The sequence below is a fragment of the Corvus brachyrhynchos genome, unplaced genomic scaffold (genome assembly GCF_000691975.1).
Source record: "Corvus brachyrhynchos isolate BGI_N302 unplaced genomic scaffold, ASM69197v1 scaffold239, whole genome shotgun sequence".
NCBI lineage: Eukaryota > Metazoa > Chordata > Aves > Passeriformes > Corvidae > Corvus > Corvus brachyrhynchos.
Window position 1 is genome coordinate 3845502 of NW_008246057.1, and position 10741 is coordinate 3856242.

The following is a 10741-nucleotide window of genomic DNA, read 5'->3' on the forward strand; positions in this document are numbered from 1 at the left end:
AGCAGGAATTTATAACAATTTTTATTTATTTATGAACCTGGGCTATATTAAGCTGGTCTGCTGTTTAACAGCACTGAAACCATCACATAATTTCACCCTCATGAACATAAGAGGGATGCCTTCCATATTAAAGGCAATACTTATTATTATTCTGACATCATTTAGGTAATGAACCATTATTGTGTTCAGTGTTGCTTGTCCTGGACTGAGAGAAGAGAGAATACTACTTCTACCAGGAATGCAAGCAAATTTTCAGGACTCACTTTTTTTGGCTAGTTTAAACCTTGCATTAATTGTATGATACGTCAGTGGGGTTGGGGGTTTTTTTGGTCTCTATTCAGTGCTTGTAAAACAGGAGAAAATATTTATGCATAGCAGATCTTAGAAAGCTTGTATGTATGGTTTATACAACTTCTCTGTAGGTGTTAAAAATCAGTGAGAAAATACTGCAGATCTGAGGACTTTTTGGTCAATGTCCATCAGCTCATATTGAAGGTTAAATAGGTTGAAGGAACAATAACATATACTGAAGTTTACCACTGTACTGTGAAACTTTCTACTTGATTTTTTTTTTTTTTGCTTGTCTCTGATCATCTGTGCAACTTAATATTTCTCCCTGTTTAAAATAGATGTGGGGGCTGATGTTCTGGATTTAGCAGAAACAATGGTTGCCTCTGCAGATGGGTTAATCTATGAACCAGTAAGTTGATTCTTACCTTTTTATTTAGAAACTGAATTCCTTTTGGTGCAAAGCACTATGGGGCCAGTTCGCTTGCTTGTGTTTGTTTTTTTCTCCACCAACCTCTTAGAGAAACATTCTGTTGTTGATCTCTTTTGGCCATAGCTTCTGAGTACATTTGAGCATTAATTGCAATTGAATTTACTGAGTACATTTGTCTTAACCAACTTGGTGAACAGATGTTACTAGTGATCCTCTAATGCTGATGAAGTATAGCAGGTGTGTTGGCTTGTCTTTAGTTCTTCATGTGGGATGATCCTAGAAATAAACAACCTGCACTTGGACCCCTGTCTTCCAAAGATTGCTCCTTTGCAATTCAGGGTGGGAAGGGATGGAAATTTTTATACTTGAACACAAAATGTATTCTTTAAACTGCAAAGTGCTTTCATAAACTAGTCTGTGTTATCAAGTGTGAAGTTGATTATAACTATTCCCACACCCCAATTCTCTTCTGGGTTTCATGGAAAGGGTGCTTTCTGTGTGTTTTATTAGATGTGTTATTTTTGTTTCAGGTAGTATTTGAGCTCACCCCACAACAAAAAGAATTGCAAAGGTAAAGCACTGAGATGCATGTTTATGTTTGTATTATTTGTACTGGAAGGGATTTTGAAGTACACCAGAGCTACATGACTCAGCTATGTCTTGGGTCTACCAGTACCTGCTTGTAATTTAAGAATGCAAACCTGCAAAAGATACTAAGTTACTTTGCTTTCCTCATTATTTAAGACCTCTGTTATGGAGAAAGAAAATTTACTTTGGACTTACCTGTTGATTTGGGTCAGGCAGTTGCAAGCCAAGGTGTATGGACTCCCTCAGCTTCTGTTTCCAAATGAATGCTTGGTAGCACAAGTTAAAATTATGGGATCAAGTATGTAAAATAGATATCTAAATGTCAAAGCTGAGCTGTAGTAACAAATTGGCATATTCTTGCAGAAACAAATTAATTATTTCCTATAATTTAATCGACACAGTGTTTATCCCTTAAACTGTAATAGCCTGGCATTGTGTGTGCCCACTGTACTGATAGTCTTGTAATAGAACTGAAGCTTTTTTGGGGGTCTGGATAGTTCTGGTGTTTTGGTAACACACTGCTGTGAACACCTGAGCTTTAAATTCTGTATAAAATATTATTCCCAAAGTTTAATGCAATGCTTTAATACTGTCATCAACTTTGTTAACTTCTTGATTTGCAACCTGCAATTGAAGCCAATAATTAATTGTGAAGCTAGATTTTGTTTTACTGTTGCATGCTTTCACACTTGTCTCTGATCTTTAGGATGCTTCAACTAATTCAGAGTAGGCTGCAGGAAGAACACTCTCTTCAAGATGTGATATTCAAAAGTGCTTTTAAAAGTGCTTCTACAGCACTGCCACCACGGTAAGAAAAACTGGGATTTTGAGTCATTATTCCCCTTTCCTCCAACCCTATATAATTAGACTTAACATTTTATTGTGGTTATGATTCCACCCCACCCCCAGAAGACAAGGTTGTAAGAAAAGATCCTGCTGCTTTTTAATGAATTTTGAAGTAGTGTGCTTGATACTTGCTTTAGAGAGCTGTTGTTTTATGAAAACCTCTGGGGTTTCCAACCTGGAGAAGGTTTCCAGGTTTCATGTGTGTGCTTGCACGTACATATACAGACACAAAACTAAATACATGCACACACCTTTTTATTTCATTTGGTCTGATGCTTCCTTCTTAATGGGAATTGGAAATGCCAGAGCAATACTAAACAAGAACCCTTTTTTTGAACTACCTTTCTGTCCAGCAGCTCTTAAAAGCAGTGCTACTATTGCCTTCGTCTTAATGCTTCATAGTTTTAAATGAATCAATCTTTGAATACGAATGTGTTTCATTAGTAAATTCCTGTGTCTAAGATAAGATTGTGTGGAGAAACCTTGCTGTTTTCACTTAATTCCAGCTACCCACAAATGTTGAGATATTAGTGCATAGAATATTTGTTCTGCTGAATCTAGATGCTATGTGATTGTATTTTTTTTCCCCCAGGGGGAAACACTTTCTACATGAAAGCTGAAATTCTCTCTACTTAAAAACAGAAACAGCAGCAAACAAAAAATACTGAATAAAACAAAACAGACACCAAAGCTGCCATGCACACTCTCTGTGTTGTAATCTCCCTGTCTGAGGACCAAATACATTGTTTCTCCTAAGGCAACCCTGAAGATGGCTCAAAAAATCTTTTTTTCTCAATTGCTTGATGTTTTCAGATTAATTAAGTCCTTCTGTGCCTCTGTGTTGCTTGTTAGTGCAATATTTGAAATGGTATTTATGCTTGAGATGTGTTTAAAAAAATTTTGTTTTCATTTTCCTCTAAGGAGCAGATTTGGAAATACATTCTTGTGTTGTGGACATCACAACATGAGTGGGGAGTGGAAGCTTTCATAAAAAATAAATGTTGAAAGCTCTTCTTGCTGTGTTGTTAATGTGACCAAAATTTATTTGGTTCTGTTCATTGTAGCATTAAAATTTTCCCAAGGAGCCATTTTTGGTAGAAGGAAGTGGGAAAATAAAAATCCTTGGGGCAGATATACTTATGGTCTAATACTTTCTGTTCATGTGTTCAGATATTGTAAGCCAGTGTTGTAGGCCAGATCTCTGAATACAAGTATGAATGAAAGCTCCTTGGTTTCATCAAACTGATCTTTACTAGTTTCCCTCCCTTCTGCCATCTTTGCTATAATTCCGGAATACGGTAAGGACAGGTAGATGATAATGCTGGATCTTTATGCTAGGAAAAAGAGATCTAACTGTACTGCTGTTATTTCTGCTAGATAGTGAATATTCTCAAGTACTTCCAATGTTGTTTTTATTTGAACAGGGAAGATAATTCATTACAGTCTCCAGATGCATGCAGAATTCATGGTCATCTCTATGTCAATAAAGTGGCAGGGAACTTTCACATAACTGTGGGCAAGTATGTTCTGTTCAATTCCTGAAAATAATCCCTTGACTTCTACATTTTGTATAGTGCATGTATGTATATAAGTGTGTGTGCTTTTACACTTCAGTTAATGACTGGGTTTTATTGACCCTTCTGTACTCATGCTTGGTATTTTTTTCCATAATAGCTTTTCTTGCACAGTTAATTTCCTTCATGCATTACTGATACCGTGCAGTGAATTGCTGCATGTAATGTAGTCATTATGAATTCCAGTGTTTTACAGGATGGAAACTCTTGAAAATTGCTTTGTCAGAGAGCAGATACAGAGTGCAGTTAACTTGCTTACTCATAGAACAAATATTGTCAAACTTTTGTTAGTGATTTGAGCAGTTCTGCAGCTTTTCATATAGTAGGACTTGGTGACTCTTCCAAAAGCACAGTTACTTGATGTATTTTTGATATTTCTGATAATGCAAGACACTAATTTTCTGTAAGAGGGTTTTTGTCAGTCCAAGATTTCTGACCTTAACTGTTCAGTCTGTCTGTACTTGACAGTAATAAAAATGTCATATTTGGGTTTTATGTAGATATACACAATAGATACCAGTTTCTAAAACGTGTATATGTTACATATATGTTATGTTATATATATGTGCATATGTACATGTTTTATAAAGTATTTATTGAAATAGAGGAGGAAAGGTAATTTTTCTGCATAGTCCTGTGTGGATTCATAAAACATTTGTTGCTTTCTTCAGGGCAATACCACACCCTCGAGGCCATGCGCACTTGGCAGCCCTTGTAAGCCATGAGTGTAAGTTCCTTCTGTCATCTCCATACCAACATACATGATTTCAGTCAGACTGCTGTCTCCTAGTTCATGTTAGGTTGTTTTAAAGATACTCTAGCTGTGCAATTGCTCTGCAAAATAAAAGTGAAGAATATTCTTTGCAATGGTCTGATTCAGTAGCAACTTAGTTTCATACATTTAACACTATTAGGATTATCTTTAGGTTGCTTCTGTAGTAATGGTAACACTGGAATTTCAGATATATTTTGTTGTAACATAGACACCATTTAAAATTTCTGTATTCAGTCCAAACTACCTCTTTCCTTGAAGACCTTTTTAAAAGGTTAAAAATTTCTGACCTTTGTCCTTAGAAACCTAATTTTTGGATTATTAAATGTCTGTTGCTGTCTTACTTAATGTGAGGCAAAGGTGACTTACTGTGAAAAATTAACTTGGTTAAACCAGTTACAGTTGGTTAAACCTCCAAATGTCTGCCCATGAGTTAATGTTAACACAACTTTAATAGTTTTATAGATCTTAAGTACTTGCAAAATAGCAGTGTAGTAACTTGGAAACTGCCTCATATTTCTTCTGTACATTTGATTTATGAAATTTTAATTTTTTTAATGCAATTGCTTACAAGAACCTGAACTGTAGAATAATGTAAGTATTTGGCCAACTAGAAATTCCCTGTTATAAAATTATAACTGTTCAGCTCCACCATTGATTCAAATATAGTTACAATTTGGTTTTGAAGCTCTTTTCTAGAGAAATTTAACTTTTTTGTTAAATAATTTGGATTTGAGTTTTCTTTGAAATGTGGGTAGATCCAATGATGTGTACAGTGGTGTTTGGTAAATGCATTAATTAGAATATTTCCGTGTCAGAAATGGGTGCATCTTATTCTCTAAGTACAGAATCTCATAGTTTAAATACGCTTCATTTCTCTGTATTGTCTTTCAGCCTATAACTTCTCCCATAGAATAGATCATTTGTCATTTGGAGAGCTAATTCCAGGAATTATTAATCCTTTGGATGGAACAGAAAAAATTGCATCAGATCGTAAGTGTTGTGTGTTTAAAAAGCATCTTGTTTTCTAGGGTTTTCCAATAGTTACATTTTAAGTTTATCATTTTTCATGCATGTTGTGATTGACAAGCAGCATGTAAGGCTAAATTTGGTAGTGAGCAATGCCCTGTTCAGTTATACATGTGACATCTTAAATGGGCATTTTTTTTCTAATATGTGCACTGCTGTTCTATGCTGTTTCCCTGAAGACAATTTGTGGTTTTTTCCAGGTGTTACGTTGAAGTTACACTATGTCTGACCATATTGCAGCAGTATGTTACAGTTGAGAATCATAGATCTGACTGTTGTCATAATGGGGAAAAATAAGCCTGATTTGGTTTGAAAAATAGCACCAGGAGTCTTGGATTCTATTCCTGTATTTGGTTTGTCCCTTCCACAGTGTATTTTGTGAGACTACTACAGGATGGGTTTGTGTAGCACTTTGTTTCCTCATGTATAAAGAAACGAGAGTAGTAATCTGCCTCATCCCATTACTGGCATTCCCTGTGAGAGTGAACCCCAGAACCTTCTAGAGTTGCTGTTATCTCAAAGGCAGCCAGTTCCTTGGCTATTACTGCCAGAATGGTTTTTGTGTAGTTGAAATAAATTGCTTCAGTCAATTGGTGTTTGTTCCCGTAGGGAATTGCACAAAGACACAGCAATCAAGTGCATGAGCATGCTGATGGCCCTGGAAGAATTCTCTAGAAGTGTAATTGAGAGAAAAGCTGTAACCAGTTTAGAAGGACTTCCAGCACTGTAGATAAAATTCAGTGGCTAAAATTTATTCAGACCACTGTGAGATATGTATTTATCATGAAACGTGTGACAATGTGAAACTCGTTCTAGTGCCCCGGAAAACACTACCTGTCCATTTCATTTGAAGCTTTGAGTGGCCTGACCTTAATGAGTCTTTTCATTACATGGGAAAAATATAAATTTCTGAGTATAAATGGGACATGTGTCTTTTCCATGGAAACTAACTTTGTTTGTACAGATGGTGCTGAAGTAGTTTTGGCAGTGCTGGCATTCCTTGAAGAATGTCCCAAGTGCAAATGGCTTAGATGATTTATTATTTCTTTGATTTATTTGTGAATATCTCAGATGGCCTCTGTTCTTGATTCAACAGTTAAGATTTTTTTTTTTCTTCTAGACAACCAGATGTTCCAGTATTTTATCACAGTTGTGCCAACCAAACTCCATACATATAAAATTTCAGCAGAAACTCATCAATTTTCAGTAACAGAAAGGGTAAGTAGAAGAAAGTAAAAAAACATGGAGATGAAAAATCTAAAAGTGATTGTTCATGACAAAAGTTCAAATGTGAAGGTTTTGAATAGTACTCTAGCATGAAGAGACAGTTTGTAGAACATTCTAGTACACTAGATTTATCATACAGCAGTGATGGTAAAATATATATATATATGCTTGGTGACACATGCAAACTTCTATTAATGTTTTGCATCTGTAGATCTGGAGTCTGATATTAGAATTAATGATAAATAGACAGTAATTTCCATTTCACTGGATGCTAATAGTGGTGGTGGTGAAATCCTCCGAGTTTTAGGTCTGTAACCTAGTGTGTAGCTTTACAAATATTTAATTCACCTTTAGCTTTTTATCCATGTGGGAAGCAAACAAAAAGATGCAGCTCACTTTAATATCATGAACTTGGTTGTGGAATGTAAGAAATGGAAACAGAGGTAGTTTGTGTGAAAAACTGATTACACAGTAAGTGTCTCAGCTGTCTTTTAACCTTTGTTGAACCACCAAATTTAATTACTCTCAAAACAAGAGAACTTCCATTTCTGGGTTTTGGAAGGCTTTTAATTATGAATCCATAGCAAAGGTAGTTAATGGAGCATAGCATATATCATAAAGTACTAATTTTAAAGACTGCTGTGAATAGGAAAAAAGCCTTGGGTGTACTGGCTACATGTCTTATTTTCAGAGATTGAACTCTGTTTTCATCTTCTATTCAAAAGCTGAAGAAAAAAATCTTTGTGAAAAGTTTAATTAAAAATGACAGATGAAGTGGGAAGAAAGCCTTGGGTTGAAAGAAAATACGGGGATTAGTAGGATGGCAGTTCACTGTATTGCAGCTTGTGATGTTCTCCAAGGGAGAAGGAGTTTTTATTTCCTCACAATTCCATGTTGTGCTTCTGAAAATACAGAGGGGGAAGTAGAGTAGAGGTGATGTCTTGATGTTCAACTTCGGACATGCAGGCCACCGAAGGGAAAGGTTTGCTCCAAAACTCTTGAAAGCTGGACTAAAGAGAGAATGAGGAGGAATTTCACAATGCAGTATACTCCCACCTCCTGCTGGTTTAGCAATCTGCTTTGTGTTTTCTCTGCGCAATCTGCAACAACTAAAGCATTCCTTAGACCTCTGGATGTCAGTCAACAGCTTATCTTATTTATTATTCCTTTTTTTAAAATCTTGTATTCATTCAATTTTTCTCTCTTCCTGTGTAACAATGGTTCTGTCAATTAACTGTCCAGTCTAAGTTGGCTCTTCAGTTTTTTGTGGGGATGTAGTTTTATGGAAGTTGCTACAACCACAGCTTACTTGGGAGAAAAGCCTGTGAATAATGGAGGTAAAGTGGCATTTTGTACTTGTTTGCTCTTGCTGCCTCAGTAGGCAACCCTGTTGCCTTCCAAAGCTTATTTGTGTTTAATCGTAGGGAACCAAATACTCCTATTAGATGAGCTGGGAAGGGTTGCTAAGAACAACTGTTCACTGAACACCTTGGTGCATTTATTTTGTCAAAGTAGGCACGTATGCAGACATGGAAAATGGTGGTCAGATGGCCACAGCTAGAACTTGAATGCAGTGAGGTTTAATTGCCAGTGGTGGGCACACGGGGAGGCAGAGTTTGAGAAGTGTGGGCTGAATCTTCTCCACTATTCTTGATGTTTGAGATACTGTAGTTATCTATGTTAAAAAGATTTAATTCTAGCAAGGCTTCACTGAACTATCTGATGCAAGGTTAGTTGTTTTCAGCAGATTTTAGCAATCAAAAGTTAAATCTTCTGCAGCAGTAGAAGCTGAAAGCAGATCAAAATGGTTTGCAGAAAAAGAATTCTGTTTCTTTTAAGGGTGGATTTTGTGTGTTCTCTTTAACTTCATATTCTTTTTTCACCATTTGACTTCAAAAGACCAGTAAGGCTTAGGGAAATAACAGAGGAAAAGCAAACAAAAAATAGTTTTTTCCTTTGCCAGTGGCAAGGTTCTGTTTAACTACCTTCAGTCTTCTCTTCCTTTTTAGTATGACTGATCATCCATCTCTAAATGCTGTCAGTTGTCATGCTTTGAAATGTGGAAAGCATTCTCCACTGGTTTGTTTTGTTATTTAGCCATTGCAAAGTTTTTGGGACCCGTTATCATTACTGATACATGATTTTGACATCCTTTTAACTTTGGTGTGGTAGCATAAAAAGCAGTATGGTTTATGACAGTATTAGCTAACCGAAGAAGTTGCCTAATCTGTGTTTACCAAAGTGGTATTCTGCTTTTTATTTTGTATTATAGTCTGCATGTTTTTTCAAGCACAAACTGTTACATCTACAGAGAAATGGAGCTGTGATATATTGCTTTTCTGTTCAGTCCTGCTTATCTTGTCTTCTCAGTTCTTACTAGCTTAGGCATGGCTGAGTTTGTCTTCAGTCAGTTATGTTCTTTTCTGCTGCCCTTGTATATTTTCAGCCAGACTTACATGGCAGTACATTTATCAACACTTTTCACTAACAACAAAATGACAGCAGACTTTTGAAAGAAGCTTGTGTTGAGGTGTTGTCTCCTGAAACCTTTTTATAAAAGTAGGTATTTATAGCAGCCACACTCTCCTCTTTGGTGTCTTTTGGTTTGAGATTTTGGGCAAATGAAAAGAAACTAGAAATTTCTCAGATTAGGACTGAGGTGCCTGGTAGTTACAGCAAGTTTGGGGTGTTTATTTATTTATTGAGGTGTATTTCTTGCTGTGTGACTGTTGTCTGATATGACATAACTGACAAAAGGTTTGAAAAGAGGCTTTTGCCAAGAAATGTTGGACCAGATGTTCCTTGAGGTGCCTTCCAACCTGGTATTCTGTGATTTATATAAACCCTCTGGTTTTATATATACCTTAGCCATTGCTAAGGTTGTTCAACAACTTAAATCTCATGAAGGTTTCACCCTGAGTTAAGTGATTCATAGTAGCTGATAAAGTAGGAAGAGTTGTGACAAGTATTACACCAGTGCACTCGCTGGAGTTCAGCAGCCTAGGCCAAGACTGTGGCATTATCCTCATAGGTACCAACACCAATCCAGTTATAAAAATCCTTGTTTAAAGGACCATGTGAGCAAGTCTTGAGAGAATAGTACCAAAGCACAATAGTGAATATTGATATGCAGCACAGCAGACCAGTGACCAGGAAAGTAAATTTCTACTTCATGGTGTCTGACTTTTTAGAAGGTACTGGTCAAAGTGACCTTGATATTCTCTGGTCTTCTGTTCATTGCTAACTCTGATTAAATAACTCTTTGTCATCCCATCTTGTAAGACTGGTTTTCTTGTGACTAATTAACAAGTGTGACTAACAAGTGTTTCTGTCTTTTCTTTCAGGAAAGAGTAATTAACCATGCAGCTGGCAGCCATGGGGTGTCAGGAATATTCATGAAATACGACATCAGTTCACTTATGGTGACAGTGACAGAAGAACACATGCCTTTTTGGCAGTTCTTAGTGAGGCTCTGTGGCATTATTGGGGGAATTTTTTCAACTACAGGTGATTATCAGTGCCTTTCTTCTAAAGTTCTATCACAATTTTTTTTTAAATCATGGTGATTGCTATGGATAAACTAGAGGGGAGTCCTCTTAACAGGTTTAAGACAAAGTGCTCATTTGTGTGCATTGAAATGTGTCATGAAAGCTACTCAGTTCTGGTGTCCCAATACGGCATTTCTGGTGTTCTGAGGGTCTTTTGTTTCCTTTTTGGTAACTATAGTGTCGCAATGACCGCCACTGACCACTGCCCAGGCTAGCTCCTGCGGTGTGCAACAGGAGTGGGGAGCAGCTGGAGGCTCTCGGCTTCAAAGCTGCTCCTCGGGAGTTCAGCTCTGCCCGGGGGAGCTGAAGCTCCAGGCACAGTGGCTGTCAGCAGTCCCGACTAGGGAGAGGATAAAAAGTAGCAAGGAGGCTTGCCACACAGGATAATCCAAGTTTATTGGAGGCAAACCACCGGAGACAAAACTCGAGTAGCTCC

At 36.9% G+C, this 10741-nt stretch overlaps 1 protein-coding gene across 3 annotated transcripts in view; it reads left to right on the plus strand.

Moving 5' to 3' along the window:
• ERGIC2 (ERGIC and golgi 2) overlaps positions 1 to 10741 on the plus strand; it is a 24372-nt gene that overhangs the window by 10052 nt on the left and 3579 nt on the right. For all 3 annotated transcript variants that reach the window (XM_008642528.2, XM_017745921.1, XM_017745920.1), the window contains 8 exons: positions 630 to 700; positions 1252 to 1292; positions 2016 to 2117; positions 3580 to 3675; positions 4401 to 4456; positions 5396 to 5494; positions 6651 to 6748; positions 10102 to 10264. In XM_008642528.2, coding sequence (XP_008640750.1) covers positions 630 to 700; positions 1252 to 1292; positions 2016 to 2117; positions 3580 to 3675; positions 4401 to 4456; positions 5396 to 5494; positions 6651 to 6748; positions 10102 to 10264 — 726 coding nt within the window. The remainder of the gene's footprint in view (positions 1 to 629; positions 701 to 1251; positions 1293 to 2015; positions 2118 to 3579; positions 3676 to 4400; positions 4457 to 5395; positions 5495 to 6650; positions 6749 to 10101; positions 10265 to 10741) is intronic.